At 33.3% G+C, this 21,571-nt stretch overlaps 2 protein-coding genes and 1 long non-coding RNA gene across 3 annotated transcripts; 1 reads left to right on the top strand and 2 right to left on the bottom strand.

Annotated features, from left to right (window-relative positions):
• Positions 1-14,417: 14,417 nt before the first annotated feature.
• Positions 14,418-16,381, bottom strand: LOC133671449 (protein NLP8-like; the record flags this gene model as incomplete). Its single annotated transcript, XM_062092217.1, has 2 exons — positions 14,418-14,744; positions 15,164-16,381. A coding segment is annotated over one exon (672 nt), but the record flags the coding sequence as incomplete, so codon positions are not given.
• On the bottom strand, positions 16,380-17,743 carry LOC133670929 (protein NLP9-like). The gene is made up of 3 exons (XM_062091531.1): positions 17,074-17,743; positions 16,625-16,669; positions 16,380-16,542 (listed from the first exon to the last, which is right to left on the bottom strand). Exons 1-3 carry the CDS (start codon positions 17,128-17,130, stop codon positions 16,414-16,416), a joined length of 231 nt encoding a protein of 76 aa, XP_061947515.1. The 5' UTR covers positions 17,131-17,743; the 3' UTR covers positions 16,380-16,413.
• A 167-nt stretch (positions 17,744-17,910) lies between these two features.
• Positions 17,911-18,512, top strand: LOC133670934 (uncharacterized). The gene is made up of 2 exons (XR_009834183.1): positions 17,911-17,981; positions 18,059-18,512. It is a non-coding gene; the product is annotated as an uncharacterized LOC133670934 (long non-coding RNA).
• The last annotated feature ends 3,059 nt before the right edge of the window (positions 18,513-21,571 follow it).

The following is a 21,571-nucleotide window of genomic DNA, read 5'->3' as shown; positions in this document are numbered from 1 at the left end:
AAAGTTGCTGTTTTCCTGGCAGCCACCGTGTTTTTCATCACCATTTCAATCCCATTCCCCCCTCGTGTCAAGTGGACTACTTGGATAATCTATGCCATTTCGTTGCTTGTTATTGCAATCTGCAATCTCTGCTACTAGACATGAGCTTTACATGGCATATGTTTTTTTTTCTGTCAGTGTTTGTATTTGTTCTTCGTCACAAGGCTTACATTTGCATGTTGGAAGGTGTTGAAATTCAGTGTAATCATGGTGTTATATATAACCATTGATCAATACAACATAATATGTGCCATTCAAACTTTTTATGTAGTATCTATGAGCTAAGAATGTGGAAAGGACGCTATCATCAAGACAGGTCTATGGTCTCATGGGGCATAATTCCCGCCGAGTTAAATAATAATTATTGCATTGAACAACAATCTCACTAGCAGAAACAAGTATAGAACAAGTGAACTTAAAATCGTTCAGCTAAGCAAACAAGAACTCTTAGAAAAAATTCTGACCTCCCATTCAGTGAAGAATCGAAGACGTATTGGATTAACTTCAAATCCTCTGGACTGGTAGGTTTGCTCACTGTAAACGGACCAACCAGATATTTAGACATTTGCATTTCCTAAGCTTGATGGTGCAACGTTGATAAATTATAGTATTAATTTGTTTAACCAGATTGTTTTTTTAAGGTATTAGCATATGTCTTACACGTCGACAACATGTGAACGTGATTGTTCTGTTGTAACTATAGTTTTCGTCACCCGAACTTGAATGGAGAGCACTGAACATGAAGCCAATTTCGATAGAATGTTGACATTTTATGGGATGATCATTTTTCTCAATTTGTTCTTGTCATCCATATTTGCAGGAGCAAGGAAGGGATTTCTGGTTCTTCTCTGGTCTCCTTAAATGTGAGATCTGACTCACTTGTGAAGCAAATGTCAAAATATCTGGTTGGTCCGTTTACGGTGAGCAAACCTACCAGTTTAGAGGATTTGAAGTTAATCCAATACTTCTTCGGTTCTTATTCTTAACCAATTCAATTTAAAAACTTAAGTTTTTAGGTAAAGTTTTAGGATATAATTTATATTATTCTTTAACATATCCCTTCAAGTGAAAGCTCTTTGAACTTGAAATTTATATAGGCTCACATTACCTTGTGCTTAATATTTATCAAATAAATAGGGATGGTGAGATTCGAACTCATGACCGCTTGGTCATTAAAGCTTTGATACTATATCAAAGAACCAATTCAACCCAAAAGTTTAAACTGTTAGGTAAAGTCTCAAAATATAATTTATATTATTTTTTAACAAATAAAATTTCAAGATTTTTTCTAAAAGCTCTTGTTTGCATAGCTGAACGATTTCAAGTTCACTTGTTCACCTATTCTATACTTGTTGTTCAATGCAATAATATTATTTAACTCTGTGGAAGCCTTGTGACGAAGAACAAATACAAACACTGACAGAAAAAATATATATGCCATGTAAAGCTCGTGTCTAGTAGCAGAAATTGCAGAATACAATAACAAGCAACGAAATGGCATAGATTATCCAAGTAGCCCACTTGACACCAGGGGGGAATGGGATTGAAATAGTGATGAAAAGCGCGGTGGCTGCCAGGAAATCTGCAACTTTACCCAGCATTTTGGATGTCATCGGAAACTTGGCGGGGTTGATGAAATGTGAAACAAAGAGGCAAGAAAAGATAATTGCAACAAGGCTACAGATTAAATGCAAGGAATCGAGTTTGGGATCAGTAATTTGGTGAAAATGAAGGGCTATTTGAAGTGCTAATATGAAGCGGGTGCTTATAAGTACCTTTTGCCATTCCTTTTTCTGCTCATCATGGCAATTGTCGACCAGATCTTCTCGGAGACGTGTTAGCAGCTCTGATGCTAGTTGTCGTGCTCCATGCCAGAGTCGGGACACAGATTCTGCAATTGAAAGAATAAAATCCTTGATAACTCGAGCACCATTCTCCATGGTTTTCCTGTGCTGAATGCGATAAAGCTTGAGAAGACTGGGAAATAATTTATAAGAAACGAAAAAAACTATCGGAATAATACCTTTATAAATTTTTATATATATATATAATTCATAAAAGTTTTTTTTTATTTTAGATTTTTACTTTTCGTTTTCAAAATATTTTTAAGGAAATTTAATTGTTTTTATTTTTAATATCAAAAATAAATTCTTTAAAAAAAGATATTTTAATTAAAAAATACTTTAAAGAATAAATACTAGTAGCACAAAAGCTTCATAGTCTACAAGTGGTGAATTAATTAAGAAAAAGATCAACTATCCCTCTCTCCCTCTCTCTCACTATATATATATATATATATACCTGTCAAGATTTTGTTAAAATTAATTAGAAAATTCTAGTAAGCACAAGAAATAGTGATTAAACACAATTTATCCAACATAATTACCCCACAAATGTTTATTTTCATGGACCACCATACCTTTATGGATCAAATATGCGACGGTTCGAGGAGGAGAATGGCCAGTACTGCCTCTCTTTTTGCAGGGAAGAGGAGGGGTGCGAGAGATGTGAAGAAAAAAGTTGGGAAGAGATTGTAAGTAATGAGTATGAAGGGCAAGACAGGGCAGGGGAGGAAGGAGAAATGGGTTGTTCTGTAACAGGGCAGGGGAGGAAGGAGAAATGTGCGCACCACAGAAGCTCTATTCAAGTATTTATAGTGCCAGGGGCGGTCATATTGTTCACATTCCAGTCAAAAGCCCTGCATCAGTATTGCGAATAACTAGTTACATGTAACATAATCAGACATGGAGGTATTGCGAATGGCACAATTATGTTGCATGTAACTAGGTTATGGTCATCTAGAAGCTTGAGATTGCGACCAAATTTACAGGAGGTATATTGTTCATATTCCAGAAGCAATGCTTGCAAGAATCTCAAGCTTCTAGATGGCCATAACCTAGTTACATGCAGCATAACCTAGTTACATGCAACATAATTGTTCATATTACAGAAGCAATGCTTGCTTTTGACTGAGATTGTGACCAAATTTAACTAGGTTATGGCCATCTAGAAGCTGGAGGTATTGCGATCGAATGGCACAATTATGTTTGACTGAGATTGCGACCAAATTTACAGGAGGTATATTGTTCATACAGGGGATAGCAAGAAGGCAGTCTTTACTTATATTTAGCTTTATCTGTGTGCTTATATGTTTAAAGAAGACAAATTTGGAGGCTCTCTATACTGCAAATTTTTGTTATTGTAGAGAAAAGTAGAGTCCTTGAAGGAGAAGAAAGAAATAGAAGAATATGGTATTATTTATTTATTTTTATATTTTTTTCAAATTAATAACTTGGAAATCAATAATGGTGTTGGTTAATTATTGCTAATTTAATTGGATAATGCAATGCATGCTGGCTTTGGAAGAGAATTTAATCGCATGCAGGCAGTATTTTATTTTTAGGGAGTCTTTTTTTGGCACAATTTTTGGGGTCTCCCATGTTTAAAATATATAAATGGTTATTTTTTAAAGTATTTGTTATTTAAAAATATATTAAAATAAAATTTTTTATATATTTTTAAAAATATTTTTTGCACCAGTATATTAAAATAATTTAAAAATATTAAAATAATATTAAATTTAAATAATAAAATTTAAATTTTTAAAATAATTTTAAAACATAAAAATAAATAAGTTCTAGTAACATTAAAATTTTAATATATATATATATATATATATATATATATATATATATATATGGCTCGGGCACGGGATAATGGGCGTGAATTTCCAGAATGGACTTCAAATGTACGTCATTACTGACCGAATGAAAACTCGAGGTTTGTTTTCATTATATATATATTTTTTTCAATCAGATTTTGGATAACGTTGAAAGTACCACTCCATTTATTGTCTGGATCCTTCGCATATTGAGTTTGAAGTCAAAGTTATTGTCTTTTCTACTTTTGATATCTCATAAAATGCAAATTTTCCCTGTGTTGCCGCTGTTACTGCTCTTCCGCCGTGTTGCCGGAGACAACTCTTTGTTTCCGAGCTCTACGTTCTTTGTAGCTTCAACTGCCTACAGTACGACGCAAGGAAAGGTGTGAGAATGGATTGCAAACCAAAGAGCCAAAAAGAAAAAAAAAACACTTAAGTTGATAATCAGTTCAACAGGAAGACCAAAAACACAGGCAATTGAATTCAACTGGATCGTAGATAAGGTCCATCAAAGAATATATGATTATTATTTGGATAAGAAAAATTAATGGGACCTTTATTTAACATAGAGTTTGTTAAAAAATGTGTTTAGTGGTGTGATTATAGTTATTTTTTAAAATGTTTTTTACTTAAAAATATATCAAAATAATATTTTTTATTTTAAAAAAATTATTTTTGATATTAGCACATTAAAATAATTTTAAAATATCAAAAAAATATTAATTTAAAATAAAAAAAATAAAATCTTTTTAAAAATATATTTAAAACATAAAAACAAGTCAAACAAAAATGCACAAAAAAGAATTCTTAATTGCGCACCCAGCATGGGCTATCGTTAACCTTCAAAAACTTTATTTATTTATTTATTTTACTAATCCTTCCAAACTTTAGTTGGCTTACACCTTTTTTTAATTAATGTAACTCGGTCGAGAGGCAGCATATTACAGGATTCGAATCACTCATAGGAGATTAAACTTAAAATATTAGTTATAGACCTCATCAGTGAGGATGAGTCAATCATATTATTGGAGTCCAGTGCAATTAGTAAGCAATAACTAAAATCATTGGTATGAATTACTAATTAATTTCTACGTTTGCCAATCTTCGGTGACGTTACATTTTTTTCTTCTTTTATTGAAAGATTGTAATTTCATTAATAATTAAAATCATTTAGACACTTTATTATATTCAAGTGATATGAAAGCCAATTAAATACTACAATTCCACCCTTTTCAAGGGCGCTGATCTCTATTTCGATCGAGCAATTAAATCTGCGCCGGACAATCTAGCAATTAAAATCTAGGTTATTTCGATCGAGCAATTAAATCTGCGCCGGACAATCTAGCAAATAATTTTACACTTTCCATTACCGCAACATCCCCACCTTTCCAATTTGAAGATAGGGAAGACTGGAAAGAAAAGATAGCAGAAGGAGGGATTCGCATATCCTCCAAGGAGAACTATCTCCCACTTTTAAAAGTTACAAATTCCAACCACACTTCATATGGGTCCCATTAAAGAAAGCAAAAACTATCTCCCGTCCAAGCACACGATTGAAAACACACTTAAAAAGACACCGAGCAGAGCCAAATTTAGCTAGCCATGGCCAGGCGGTCTCCCGAGTCAACGGAAACCTTTCGTGTTCTTTAGTTAAATGGTAATTGCTAGGATCCTCGCTCCGCGCAGTGGGGTAGCTATAATTGCTTGATTATCTAGTACAATTTATAAAGACATGTTGAAACAACCTTTTACTTTCTTGGTGCCGGTTAATAATACGAGATGCTGTCGGGAAATTTGAACAGTGATGGTTTTGCTAAGTGGTTTTCATCAATTAAAAACATCTTTACGTGGATTTCAATTGGACAGCCAAACCAAGCCAGCCATAAAATACGACAACTCACTCTTTCCTCTTCATGTTTCTTCTTCCACTAGTATTCCTAGCTTTTCTTTACTTTCGGAAATAAGAGAGGGCCTAAACGTTTACGTCATCCAAACCATGATGTAATTGATTAATTCTGGATTATTAAGAAATAAAATATAATCTTATCTTCTTTTTATCTTTTATTTTATGGCACATCATGCAAACTCTGCAAAAATAAAGTTTTATTTTTTTATCATGTATTTTGTGCTTCCAAATATTTCGATATTATTTATTATAATGTTTAAGAAATTGCACTTATTATTTTTTATACTCATTACAAATATGAATAGAGACAGTGGCGGAGCCACCTGGATGCCAGAGGGGGCAATTGCCTCCTTAATTTTTTTTTTCAAAATAATTTTATTTGTTAACTACTTTTTAGCTTCTTTTTTCTATACTAATTAATTATTAAAAATATTAGAGTTTATAATAATTTATAGGTTTGTTAAATTAATATATGTATGAGTAATATTATATGTTAATGGATATGAATTGAAATGAGTTTTGATGAATTGATAAGTATTTTGCTAAGAATTTTATATGAAAAATGATGGTGATAAATTTACTAATGATTAAAAGTGAAGTATAGGACAACTCAAAAAATTAGGGACATAATAGATAAATTAAAAAGAAAACATTTAATATTTATATTTAATCCACTTGTACAAAACAATAAGTCAGTAAGAACAACATCAATTTATAACAATCCTTTTAAGCTATGATTTTAGATGTTATGTATCATATGTCAGCATAGAATTATTGCCAAGAACTTTTGTAGTCCTTGGAATATTTAGAAATAGATAAATAAAAGTTTGTTGTATATATTGAGAAAGATATTTTTAATGAGATTAAAAATAAAATCATTATGAAGCAATGTTAAAATATAAAATCTCGAAGAAAACAATTATAATGTAAGTTTTTTTATTTTAAAAATTCTTAAATTAATTTTGCTTTACTTGAGTTTGTACATTTCTTTATATAACACATATTTGTATAATATATAATAGCAAATATTTATTAGTAATTTGTCCCCTTATTTAAAATTTTTTGGCTCTGCCACTGAATAGAGATCAGCTTTATTGAATATAATAAAGTGTCTAGATGATTTTAATTATTAATGAAATTACAATCTTTCAATAAAAGAAGAAGAAAAAAAAAGTAATGAACCTAACCCTTATCCTATTAAAAATTTGTTAAAAAACCATATAATAAAGTGTCTAAATGATTTTAATTATTAATGAAATTACAATCTTTCAATAAAAGAAGAAAAAAAGTAACGTCACCGAAGATTGGCAAGCATAGAAAGTAAGTAGGTGAAGGTTGAATTTGTTTTATTGGGGTTTGGAGGGCCATGAGGCCGTGGGGTTAATTGCCTTCTCTTGTACTTGCATTTCCTTCTCTCTAATTATTTTTCTTAGTCCTTCCTGAATATTATCGCCGTGTAATTAACTGACAAACTCAACAACTGCAATTGCGAAATCAAAATTAATGAACCCTCATTGACTGAATAATTTGATTAATGATGAAAAAACATCGAATTTAAATAAAAAAATACATGAAATTAATAGATTAACTGGAAATTGGAAACGTCAATCGAAATGGAATAGACATGCAGCAATGATCGGATGATCAGATCAAAATATATGTATATGAAAAAATAAACGTAGAAATATACTCATATGAGAAAGAAGAAATGTATACGAATACGTACACATGTATGAAGAGAGCACCCGGAGAAGAAAAGTGAGATCGCGGAGAATGGTGAAGACGAAGAAGATAGGAGGAGGAGGAGGAGGAGGAGGAGGAGTTGTTTGGTGTCCTCTGTCGCCATTTACGAAGAATTTGTTTTTTAAAAAAAAAAGAAAAAGAGAAGAAAATATGAAAAGAAAAAGATTGTTTATTCTTCTCTCTTTCTAGTTTTTTATTCTTATTTTTACCCCTGAATTTTTTTTTCATTTTTTTTATTTTTCTTTTTTTCCTAAAGAAGTATAAATTTTAATATGATTAATTTATCCTTTATGTTTTATGTTTAAGGGTGTCGGTTCTTTAAGATATACATATATGTATGTATGTATGTATGTATATGTTATTCATTTATTGGATTAAATCTAGTTTGATTTCATCACCTTAAAAAAATGGATATTAATTAATTTGATTGATCTGATTAAATTTTGATTAAAATCTCATTTGACTTTGAAAAAAAAGTTACAATGGTTTAGTTTTTTATTAAAAAAACTTAAAACAAATCATTTTTTTTTATTAAATTACAATGGATTTAGATGTTATTGTAGAGAAAAGTAGAGTCCTTGAAGGAGAAGAAAGAAATAGAAGAATATGGTATTATTTATTTTTTTTATATTTTTTTCAAATTAATAACTTGGAAATCAATAATGGTGTTGGTTAATTATTGCTAATTTAATTGGATAATGCAATGCATGCTGGCTTTGGAAGAGAATTTAATGACAGTATCTCGCATGCAGGCAGTATTTATTTTAGGGAGTCGCTGTTTTTTGGCACAATTTTTGGGGTCGAGGTGGAATCGGTCTGGAAAATCTCCGTTACCCTTACCTGTGTCTCCCAAACCCTACGCTACAAGTACATTGTCAACGGGAATGCTCGGGAATATATATATATATATATATATAGACTCAAGAATGATTGTCGAACGTTCATAGCTCTTCCCTTGAGGCACCTGGAAAAAAAACATGACACGAGAACTTTGCTAGATCTTGCTAACTAAGCAACACCAGTTGCAGATATGAAAAAGACATGCTGGCTTTCACAGGTTGCCATCACATTCTTACAGAAACTGAGAATACGGAGTTAACGGAATAAATGGAGTAGCACACCGGAGAACAAAATTATCAAAGGCACAAAGCAGTGATTTGAAGGGTTTTGCCCCATGACTACAACAGAGATTAGTTGCAGTGTTTCTTGAGGCGATGGGATTTACTTCTTCAGGGAAATATTATGGTCGTGACGGAATTAAATCATTCGTAGCTAAGTACCCTAATATATACACTCATTTCTCTCTGGAAAAGGAAGAAGAATTGAAGCCAGATAAGGACTACGATAAGGACTACGAAAACCAGCTAGCTGCCATGGACCGGTCGAGAGTAGTGTTTTTTTTTTATATTATTAACGTGGGTGTCCGGGCTAGCTTGCGCGCACCTCAACTAATCTCACGGGCCCTGAAGTTAACAACCATGTAAGCCTCCAGTGGTCATCATACGAGCAACCACAGAGCTCGAACCTGAGACTACAGAGGGAGCAAACCCCTTAGTCCCAAGCTCTTACCACTGGGCCACCACCACCACTGGTCGAGAGTAGTGTTTTTGTTCATAGCTATGATGGTAATATGGCCAAAGGCAGTTACAGGTCACATAAAATATGAAAGAATTTTGTTGATTTGCCAGATGAGATTTGCAATGTCGAAAATTCTAGCTTCGATGAAAATGAATGGTAGCATAACAAATTCTTCTAGGTCTACAAACGCACGTCTCTGTTTCAGTGTTAAGAGTTAAGACAGAGAGGTTTTCTATTTCAACAGCTCAAAACTCAATTTGCTCAAATGTTGATAATAAATCTTCAATTTTTCCCATTCCAAAATCAAATTTACATGGAAAACTGCACTCGCAACAGTCCATATACTATCTCATGTGTATGGTTTTGGTTTGGATTTTTTCAGTTTGGTTTTTAATTTTTTTAGTTTGGTTACGTTTAGTTTTAACTAAATCAGTTTGATTCAGTTCGAATGAAGTTTTCCTGTTTCAGGCTTATCAAACCAAACCTAAAACCATAGTAATTAAATCCGGATAGACCCGGCAGGTCCACCCGAGACTCGGTAGCTGAACCGGTCCAGGTTTGCCAAACGACCGGTCGATACTATGACCTGGCCAAACCTGATCGACCTGGCAGGTCAACCCATGACTTGGACAACCCAGGCAAATGGGGGCAAGACTTGGAGTTTTTTTCTTTTTTTCAAATGTGATTTTTCTCCTATACCTTTCTTTTTTCATATTTTTTTAGTTAGTTATTAACACTTTTTTAAACTCACTATATAAATATTAGAAAAATATTTTATTTTTTCAATGTAAAATTTAAAACCCTTTAATATATACTAGTTAGGCGGCCTACACTACACCGCGGGCTTACCTTTTATTTTCATAAAAAATCGAGTTTTGACAATGACAGGACCCAAGGCTATTTGGGTCATGCACATCCAATGACCTAAGGTTTTGTTGGGTTTTGTAGCCAGCAGGGCCAATGATAGTTGGGTCTTGACGTACCCAAGTGCCACATGTATGTAGGGTTTGCCCAACACAGAGGCAGGAGCAAGCGTCACGTGTTTGCTGGGGGGTGTGCCCAACCCCATACAGGAGCTCAAGCGCCACATGTCCCCACGTGATTTTTCTTCTATAGTAATACTAATTTTTAAAAATTTATTAATGATGATAATAATAATAATACTAATAGTAACTTTTAATTTTACTTTTCAAATCAAATATTTAGCTGTTTTTCAATATTAAGAATAATTTTTTTTTTTCTGTTTTAGTAATTATTTTATTAATAATATTGATTATTATACAAAAAATAATATTTATAACACAAAAAATAATATTTTTAATATTAATACTTTTGATTATAGTAAAAATAATAATATTCATAACACAAGTATTACTATTTTTAATTCCAATAATATTTTTAACACAAATAAAAATATTTTTTATAATAAAAATAATAATATCTTTGAGATGAATACTTTTTAAGAAAAATAATAATATTGACAACCTAAATGATAATATTTTTTATATTAATACTTAGAATGTTAAATATTTTTAATAATACTACGCCGCGGGCTCACTTTTTATTTTTATAAAAAAATTCCATAAAACTTTATAATATATATAATAATATTTTCTTTTAAATTTATTAATTATTTTATTAATAATATTAATTATAATAAAAATAATAATATTTCTAAAAATTATAATAATATTTAGAATCTTAGGACCCATGAACATTGAGTCATGATGAAGGACCTAATAGAATTGGATCCTTACACTAGACCTATTGATCATAGGTCCCAACGCCCAACCCATTCCCTTGAGTACGGAGCTATGAACCAAGCACCACTTGTCTCTAATAAGGCGCGATCGTAACTCACTCAGCGCAGCCTAAGCGTCACGTGTGTGCTAGTGTACCCAGCACTGAGAAAGGAACCCAAGCGCTACATGTGTGCTGGGATGTACCCAACAACGAGGCATAACCCAAGCACCACGTGTGCACAGAGGGTGTACCCAACCCCCATGCAGGAGCCCAAACACTATGTGTCCCCACGTTTCCCTATGTGGTTTCTCTTTGATAGTAATAGCAATTTTTTAAAATTTATTAATGAAGATAATAATAATACTAATAGTAATTTTTAATTTTACCTTTCAAATTAAATTTTTTATTGTTTTTTAATATTAAAATTTTTTTTAATTTAGTAATTTTTTTTAATAATATTGATTATTATAAAAATAATAATATTAAAATTAGAACCCTTGATGTTGCACGGTGCAAATGTTGACCATTTTTCTGTTTTATCAGCGGCACATGCGCTTAGGGGCCGACACGTTCCTTCCCAGCCAGCGCTAGGACCATAGGCGGAGGGGTGTACAAGGCTGAGGTACACGTACACCTACAATGTTCAAAACTCTAATTTACACACAAATGCAGCAATTAAGTGCAGCAATTAATAAGTTCTAAACAAAGTTTTCTTATTGCTCTAATGCATCTAAATTATTTTTTCCTAAATATATTCTCATTAAAAAAAAAACCCCTAACTTGGCAATACTATTCCCATCTAATATTATTTAGGATTGCAAAATAATTCTTAGTAAATAACCAAAACGCATAACTCGGTAAAAATTTAGTTGAAATATTAATTTTTTATACAAATAATCTATCTTTTATCCAACAAATTATGAATATGAATATCTTTATAAAAAAATAATTAAATTATATTCTTTCCTTTATCTTTAATATTTTAAAAAATATAAATTTATTTTGGATTTTACATACATAAACTAAAAGATTTTAGTCGATATATATTATGGTATTAAAAGAAAGATATTATTAAATATATTAATCTTGGTTCGATTAAGATTTTAAAAACTAACCAGTTTCCTAGTGATATCCCTTAACTAAATCTTGTTAATACATTTATTAAAATTTAATTATTTTCTATGGTAATTTATGAGCTTTTATAATAAATTCTCTTATAAAATAGAAAAAATAAATATTAATCGGGAAGATAAAATTGTTATTAGCAAATAACCTAAATAAAATACTAATGAAATCCTAATTGAGAAAATTGAATATTTTTCATTAAATTTAAATTTAGATATGAATAATCTATCTTTTATTAGATAAAAATAAAATATTGTCTTCTTGAAAAAGAGAACTTCTATTTGTGATCTTAAAATTAATTTAATTATATCTTATTTTTTATCAACTAATAAAACATTGCTTTGAATTTGAGAGATGCTGAATTTGATTTTCTCCTTGTATATATTTAATTTATTTGCACGCAATATGAGATTGACATATCACATATAAATGTTTAGTATAAAAAGACTACCTTAGTATAAAAAGACTACAAGTTATTTATGTCAATAACAAAAACTAATGATAATTTACCAATAATAGATTATAATATATTTAACTCAATAATAGATTTTTAATTGGAATAATTAAATTTTAAATTCAGTGATGAAATAGTGAAAGTATTTATACTTGGCTCTATTTTAGAATCTAAAAACAACTTTAAAACATTTAAAATTAATTTTATTTGCAAGATTTGCTAAAAACAAATTATATATAAGTTAATGGTTAATTTATATATATTTGCTGGACAGTCCAGGAAAATTCGTGGCTCCACCCTTGAATAGGACAAAGCCCCCGCAAGTATATAAATAGCCACGATTCTTGCAAGCAGCATTCAGATTCAAACCCCCACAAAGCAAACAACAAAGCCTGGTGAAACAAAATAGACCCAAATTAACGAAGAGCTGAGGAAAGAACTGCACTGACGGTGTACCATACGTATTGTGGCATATAAAGCTGAATATTCAGGTGATTCTCGATCTGTCTCTTTTGTCGATAAAGAAAAAAAGGGTCAAAATCCCTAGTGTCACTTTTTATTTTTTGTTGTTTACAGCAATAATTTCAAGTTTTTTTGCATTTTTTTCTGTGTGCATTCTCTCTGAGCTTTTGAGTTGATTGTTTCTCTCTGTGAAAAAACTAAAAAAGAAGAAGAGAGAGGACTTACAGAATCTTCCATCTTCCTCTTAACTAAAGTTATGGCATCAGATATCGTAGAAAAGATGTTATCATCAAGCCAGGTCTTTGGTCTCAGTGAGTATAGTTCCCTCCGAGATAAATGATAATTCTTGCAATGAACAACAGGTACAGAATAGGTCAACTGGTGATCTTAAATGCATTCAGCTAAGCAAACAATAACTTGGGGAAAAAGAATCTGACCTCTCAATCAGTGAAGAATCAAAGACATATTGGATTATCTTTAAGTCCTCTGAACTGATAAGTTTGCTCACTGTAAACGGGCCACCCAAATATTTAGACATTTGCTTCTCAGGGGAGTCGAATCTCACATTTGAGGAGACCATAGAAGAACCAGGCTTCCACGTGGAAGTTTACTTGGGCGTTGGGCTACGGTTTAACACAACCGAAGCCCAAGCCCCTCGAGTATATAAATAGCCACAAAGCTTGCAAGCAGTATTCATATTCAAACCCCCACAAAGCAAACAAGAAAGCCTGGTGAAACAAGATAGCCCCAGGATCAAATTAATGAAGAGCTGAGGAAAGAACTGCACTGACTGTATACCATAAGTATTCTTGCATACAAACCTGAATATTCAGGTGATTCTTTTCTCGATAAAAAAACAGTCAAAATATTTTTTAAACGAAAGGTAAAAATCTCAAATTAAAAAAAAAAAACTATTATAAATTATATATATAAAAAACTTTTATAAAGGTATTACAAGCATACTATTCCGACAGTTTTTTTTGTTTCTTATAAATTATTTCCCAGTCTTCTCAAGCTTTATAGCATACAGCACAGGAAAACCATGGAGAATGGTGCTCGAGTTATCAAGGGTTTTATTCTTTCAATTCCACAATCAGTGTCCCGACTCTGGCATGGAGCAGGACAATTGGAATCACAGCAGCTACCACGTCCCACCATGAACCAAGAAGAAGAGCTGGTCAACATGTTCCATGCTAGGCAGGAAATGGAATGGCAAAAGACGCTTATAAGCAACTGCTTGACAACAGGACTTGAAATAGCCCTTCATTTTCACCAACCTACTAATTCCAAACTCGATTCCTTGCATTCAGTCTGTGTCCTTGTTGCGATTATCTTTTCCTGCCTCTTTGTTTCACATTTTATCAACCCCGCCAAGTTTCCAAGGACATCCAAAGTGTTGGGTAAAGTCGCAGTTTTCCTGGCAGCCACCGTGTTTTTCATCATCATTTCAATCCCATTCCCCCCTGATCTCAAGGGGGCTACTTGGATAATCTATGCCATTTCGTTGCTTGCTATTGCAATCTGCAATTTCTGCTACTAGACATGAGCTTTACACGGCATATGTTTTTTCTGTTAGTGTTTGTATTTGTTCTTCGAAACAAGGCTTCCATTTGCATGTTGGAAGGTGTTGAAATTCAGTGTAATCACGGTGTTATGTATAACCATTGATCAATACAATATAATATGTAGTATCTATGAGCTAAGAATGTAGAAAGGACGTTATCATCAAGCCAGATCTATGGTCTCATGGAGCATAATTCTCGCCGAGTTAAATAATAATTATTGCATTGAACAACAATCTCACTAGCAGAAACAAGTATAGAACTTAAAATCATTCAGCTAAGCAAACAAGAACTCTGAGAAGAAATTCTGATCTCCCATTCAGCACATATTGGATTAACATCAAATCCTCTGGATTCATAGGTTTGCTCACTGTAAACGGACCAACCAGATATTTAAACATTTGCTTCACAAGTGAGTCAGATCTCACATTTAAGGAGACCAGAGAAGAACCACAAATCCCTTCCTTGCTCCTGCAAATATGGATGACAAGAACAAATTAAGAAAAATGATCATCCCATAAAATCTTAACGTTTTATCGATATTGGTTTCATGTCCAGTGCCCTCCATTCAATTTCAGGTGACCAAAACTATAGTTACAACATAATAATAACGTTCACATGTTGTCAACGCGTAAGACATATGCAATACCTTAAAAAAACAATCCGGTTAAACAAATTGATACTATATTTGATCAACGTTGCACCATCAAGCTTAGGAAATGCAAATCAAATTTAGCTTTTGCTATTGTTTTAGCGTCATGACCCTGTTAATAATCATTACAAGGGAAGTGTGTGACTTTGCAGCCAAATTTCATAAACAAATAATGGTAGGCAAAAAAACAGGAAAACGATGTTTAGAAATTTAGGGGGAAGAATCATTTTGGAATCACCTGTCTGTAGACAGTGAAGAACTCATTGTTTTCAGGGCTTTCCAACCAGTCCTGTCCGCATATTAAAGCCTCTATATGATCTCTGGCCTGAAACCATTGAATGCAACTGCACCGCTGAAAGAAGACTTCGATACAGTAGCTGATATTGGAATCGCTAAGAAATCACGCGCCATTTTACTAAGTGTAGAAAATCTTGGAGAACTGACTCGCCACCAAGCTAATACATCTGAAACCTTATCCAGGTTTTCCAAAGGCTCTCCTAAATACCAATTAAGATCAAGTTTTTGTGAATCAACCACATCGCCATCATCTTTCTGCTTATGCCACTCACGGAATCCCCGGAACTTATCATCAGAATCTGGATCATGTGATGTCAGACAACTCGCGTCCTTAGAAGGTGATGCTAGATAACTTCATTCTCTTCGCCATTGAACAAACATATTTGTTTTTGAACATCCCCGTCTATTTTTTGAACAATTTTTTAAGTGTTTGGGTGGATTTGAAGTTCCCTTCTAGCTATCCCCTGTATACTTGTTTTTGCATCCTTTACATATGGCCCATACCGCACCATTTTAAGTGCTTGTGCAGATTTGAAGTTCCCTTCTTGCTTTCCCCTGGATGCTTCTTTTGATATCCTTTACATATGGTCCATACTACACCATTCTTTTCTTTAACCTTTTCGAACCAATTCCACACTTTAGATACCTTTCCTCTTTTATTATTAGCACATACGGTGAACATATTACCATCAGCATTTGGAGCAGGTTTCATTTTAGCATTCTTTTTACTAACTTTAGAACCTTGTTCCCCGACTAATTCTGCTTCTGAAAACATTCTCAAGCTCTTACAAGTTTCCCATAGTTTAAGCTTCAGGTTTGTAACCAGATCTTGCTGCTCTAAAATATCTGTCATGAGGACAGGGAGAAAGAACTCTAATATATAGCTACAACCAGCACCGGTGCTCCTTGGCACGATTGCAACCGCAGCATTCAAATTATACTTTCGAGCGTGATGAGCACGAGGATACTCGCTGACATGCTTTTCCTTCACATCAGGCTCAAAGGAAGGAAGATATGTTCGATAGGCTTGTCCAGCAGCACCTTGCCCTGTGTTCAGAAATAGTTGCTCACAAGCATGCACAAAGCCTTGCATCTCCTTATCAGCATGACAAGCTGTAGGCTCTATTGAAAGTTCACATGTCCATAAAAAAAATTGAATTACCTAATCTGACACGCAATCTTGAAATATCATTAACAGCTCCCCAGGTGATAATCACAAGGAATCCATGTCAGAGCAAGTGGCAATCTGTGTGTTTGGCATACAGCTCTGGTAACATTAGCGATTTCTGTGAACTCAGCTCTTTGATCCCTTGAAAAACACTGGAAAAAAAATTCTATTAGACAAAGCAGAAGACAACCTAATTTAGCATAGAAAAATCTGTAAGGTACTACTGATAAATACCTCAGGACGAAGTCGAGGTTGTAAATTGATCCGTAAATCAGCAGCCTGCAAACAGTTGGGCTTATACAGGGTTTATAACACCATCAAACAAGACCAATGTCTCTTTGCACATATAATTTAATGGCACAGATATTTTGGACTCAAGCTAATGCAGTTGTAATAAGGAATGCCTCATGAGCTCTAATTTAAAGCTTAAAGATTGTTTCACCTCAGAAACACTAGCAAATGCAAACACAGAGATCACAGAAAATGAAGCTAAGGGGAAAATTCACATTTTATGAGATTTCGAAAGTAGAAAAGGCAATAGCTTTGACTTCAAACTCGATATGCTACGGAAAGCTACTTTCTCTCATCTCTTTCTTATTCTCCTAAATCCTGATAATAAATTGAGTAGTATTTTCAAAGTTATCCAAAATCTGATTCAAAAAATATATGTAATGAAAACAAACCTGGAGAGCCTGGAAAACTTTTTCCGTCTCTAAATCAAAATCCTTTTTCTCCTCCATGGTCACAAGCTGGAGCACAGCACGGCAATGGATGGGTGCAGCAGAATCAAAGACCGGAAAGGCGATAATACCCCTTACTCCACAAGAGATGGCATCTGATATGTGTGAGTATTCACTCGGTCTGTAATAACGTACATTTGAAGTCCATTCTGGAAATCCACAATTCCATTCCCGAGCAAAAAGCTCTGGACATGAAAGCCCTTTCCGACCCTCCAGTTGAAGATATTCAAGATGCGTAGAATTTGGGACGCACAAGTGAGGGTAAGGGAGATTTTGCGGGCCGATTCCTAAAGAATTTTTAATCTTTAAGCAACGATAACGCTTTTTCCATCTTTTCCCATAGAGTCAACATTACAGGAGGCAAATCATCATCGATGCAAGACAAATGTTTTTTGGGCAACAATTCTTCTCACTCCTCAAATCTTCTTGTCCATGGCTGGAAAGTGGAACGAATGAGGAGTGGTTAAAGACTTGAAGGAGGTTGACTTGTTGACTTTTGGCATTGGGTTTTAAAACTAATTTATTTTCTGCCCTTTTAAATTTACTGATATTTTTCCTCTATTCTCATAGTTTAATTGTTTTCAATTTCATCCTTATGCTTTTCTAGACTTAAAAAAAACGCTAACAAGGAAGTGGCTGAGAATTTCAAATGCATTTGGATTGTCCTGCCTAAATTTATAAGCTCAATCACCATCTTGTTAGAAAAAGTTAGGTTACATATTGTTGAGTACCTTTAAAATACTGTAAGCCACATCAGTTGACATCATTTCTTTCTGTGCAGATACGATTGTGGTGTATATGTTATCAAGTTTATGCTAGCACCAGAAGAAGTGACAAGTCCTGATTTTGTGGTAATATTTTAACATTAATGTGCGCTTACTGAAGATAAAGGTATGGCAGTCTTTCTAATTATCTAGCCAACATGCAGTTCGGCAGCGATAACGAGAGGTTGGAAGTGGTACTAAGATTGCTAGCGAGTGATGTCAACTCATGCAGGAATGATTTGGCTTCCAAGGCTGAGGCATATTATGAGCAGAGGTTTGGAAATCATTGAGGTTTTTTGGTAAGAAATGAGAATATGACAGGCATTAATCATCGATAGGAAAGAAAGTATTCAGACAACATATAGGAATTCAACATCAAGGAAGCTTACCAGAGAATGTGGGCTCCATGAGAAAGGAACTCAATGCTCATCTAATCAGATGTGAACGGCCATCATTGTAAACAAAATAGTATAACTGGTATAGGCATAAAATGGGAATATGGGAAACAGTCATCAGGTTGCCTTGCCCCTCCTGCACATTCCTGTGGAGATTTCTGGCTGAAATAAAAACTATGAGTTGTTTCATCATTTCATATATACTATGTAAATATTATATAAATGCAAATCAGTTGCTCGACCTTACCCTTGTCAATCCACTGCATTGAGGACGACTGGTATAGGCAACAATTTTGGTTGCCATCCTTAAACGATGCAGAATATACAACACCACGAAGTTATTGCCAAAATGCAGATAAATCTAATATTTTCCTGATCAAAATGCAGCATATTATGGTTCTAAAATATAGTAGCAAGGGAAAGGAACTTATTTATCAACAACATACCAAGAGGGAGTACTTAAAGGGAACAAGAGGATCTTAAAGGGAGAAACTTATTTATGAACAACATTTTGTTCTCTCTCCAGGAAAAACAATTTATGCCCTTTCTTTCCTTTTATTAGGCTTTTAAGTGAAAACAGGCTGCTAGTCAAGTCATCTAAAGATACAAGAGAACAAAAGCTTCTGCAATATAGTATACAGGAAAGTGAAGCTAAACATTTTCATCTCTGAATTAAAATCTAGTTTCTCCTTCAAAGAGACAAGTTCCAGAACAGCACAGCAGGACATCTCATTTGGATCAAAGATCAATGCAAAAGAACCCCGTACTTCATGATCAGAAGCATGCTTTGCCTGTAAGTACTCAGGCTTGCTATAATAAATTACACTTGAATTCCATTCTGGAATCTTAGAGATAAACACACGACCGGGAAGGTCTTGTGGTAAACCATGCTAGCATTTGGTCAAAGCAAGAATAGTTGCTCTGAGGTGCTCAACAAGTATTGATCCCCGCTCCTTATGGGAACCCACACCTGCACTTAAATAACCCCTACAGATGTATCCTTGAACAAGGATAATGCCTTTAGCATCCTCTCAGCAAGTGATGATGGCCCAGCTGGCTGAGAATTAATACAATCTGAGGTGTTTTGGAAACAGTTTTGTGGACCAGCACCGCTACTGTGTTTTGCACCCAGATCATCAGCATCAATGGAATCTGAGGGATAACCACAATACGAATTCGTTTGCTGAAGCACCCCATTATCTCTACCATTGTAAGAAGTCCCAGAAGCGTTTATTTTATCCAGTAAGGGGAGCAGAAGTTTGTTCTGCAAAACTTTCTGCACACAGGATGGATAGGATGTTGATGGAAAAGATGGCATCCCATCGAAGGCAAGCATTTGATCCATAGCTGACGGGCTGTCGCACCATCCAGCATACATATCAAAACTCCTAAGCTCTGAAAAAAAGTTGAATGGGTCCTCCAACAATGAATTCCTAAGAGAATCATCGAAAGGTGTGACACTATCTATTTGAGCTCTTGGTCAAGCCCAATAACCCATCCACATTTCTTTCGACGAGAAGGGGTTCTCCATTTTGGTTACTTGTAGAACTAACCAAAATACTCTCCCCTCTTTTCAATCAGAATACCATACAAAGAACTCAATTCTTCGTTTCCTAATATCTTCCCCCACTTGCATAACTTCAAATCTTTCAAAATTTCACTCTTTCTGCTCGGATTTTTATCTCCCCGCAAAACAGAACAGCTCAATTTCCTCTCTTTAGCCCTTTTTTAAAAACTAAAAACAACTCAATAATTACACTTGAAAAACCTAATCTTTTACCTGTTTCGACAGAAATAACCCAGAAAGCAAAACTTACCTTCTACAATCCTGCAATACATATAGCTGCCTGCACACACCAAGAAGTCAAGATATATCAGCTTTCAGCAGCCAATAAACAAATATCTCAATATCCATGGTCTAATGAGGACATCACTCAACTCCTTTCTATGAGTAGCAAGGACAATCCAGTAATATGACATCCAAAAATTTGCAATGTACAAAGCCTCCGTGATTCACTGCAACATAGTTCCGCACTCCAATATCAACAATAACACACCAAACCCACCTCCAAATTTGTCTTCTTTATACATATAAGCACATAGATAAAGCTAAATACAAGCAAAGACTGCCTTTTTTTTGCTCGTGTATAAAGCTTGAGTTTTTTTTTTTTTTTCTGGGTTTTCCTAGAAGTGGTCCAAAAAAGCAGATTTAATGCAGATAAAATATCTAACCTTTTTTTTAAAAAAAATTATATATTTTTATATTGTTTGAATCCTTATATTTTTTATTGCTTTGATATATTTTTTTAAATAAAAAAAATATTTTTTAAAAAAAAAATATTACATTTTTAAATATATTAAAAAAATTATAATTTAAATTGAAAAAATAATAATTATATATTCCTAAATACTCTTAAGATTTAATTTCTATTTAAAATTAACATTTGAAATATATACACACACACAAAGTGATTCAAATTGAAAAAAGCAAAACAATTATTATTATATTACTATAGAAAACGTTGCCAAAATACTTTAGATGAACATTGTTTACTCTCTGGATTCACGTTTAAAAATTTAACCTTTTTTCTTGATTTTATTTTTAAACTTTTTAATTGCTTTTTAAACTAAATTCAAGGTATTTGGTTAATAAAGTTGAAAGACGAGGATTGAGTGAAAAATAAGTCATAAATAAATAATGGTTTCAAAATTCTTATAAAAAATTTGCTTTATCCTCGATATTTACATATTATATTATATCTATTGTTTCATGAAATTTGGTCTTGAGCACCAAATTATTTCTTGAGCAAATGCCACAAGGTATAACTAGAAACTTCTTGTTTAAAGGTTTTCAGAAATTATTGATAGGCCCACCAACCCAGGTAGGTTTAAGGGCTAAGTGCAGGACTAATTTAGCCCCAGAGGTATAAAAAGCCTGGCAGGCTTAGAATTCTAATCATATTCATGTGTTGCGGCTGTTGCCTAAAAAGTTGGAGTGATAACATGGGCCAGATGTAGCAGCCCAATGAAAAACTTTAGATAATACTAGAAAGGTGTCTCAGGTCAATTTTTTTCTATTATTGAAAAAAAATGCTTAAGATGATAGCGTTTATAAATGAATAAGAAGAATCTGGAACCTATTGTTGATTTGAATAAATTTAATAAACTTGATGAATTAAATAAAATGAGTATAAAAAAAATATAATAAAAAAATAAAGATAAAAATTGATATAAATATAAATTTATATGACACATTTAATTTTTGAAATGATATGCGTGAAA

Source organism: Populus nigra, chromosome 13 (genome assembly GCF_951802175.1).
Source record: "Populus nigra chromosome 13, ddPopNigr1.1, whole genome shotgun sequence".
NCBI classification, from domain to species: Eukaryota; Viridiplantae; Streptophyta; class Magnoliopsida; order Malpighiales; family Salicaceae; genus Populus; species Populus nigra.
The sequence above is the reverse complement of the archived record's forward strand: the minus strand, read 5'-3'. Positions and strand labels throughout refer to the sequence as shown.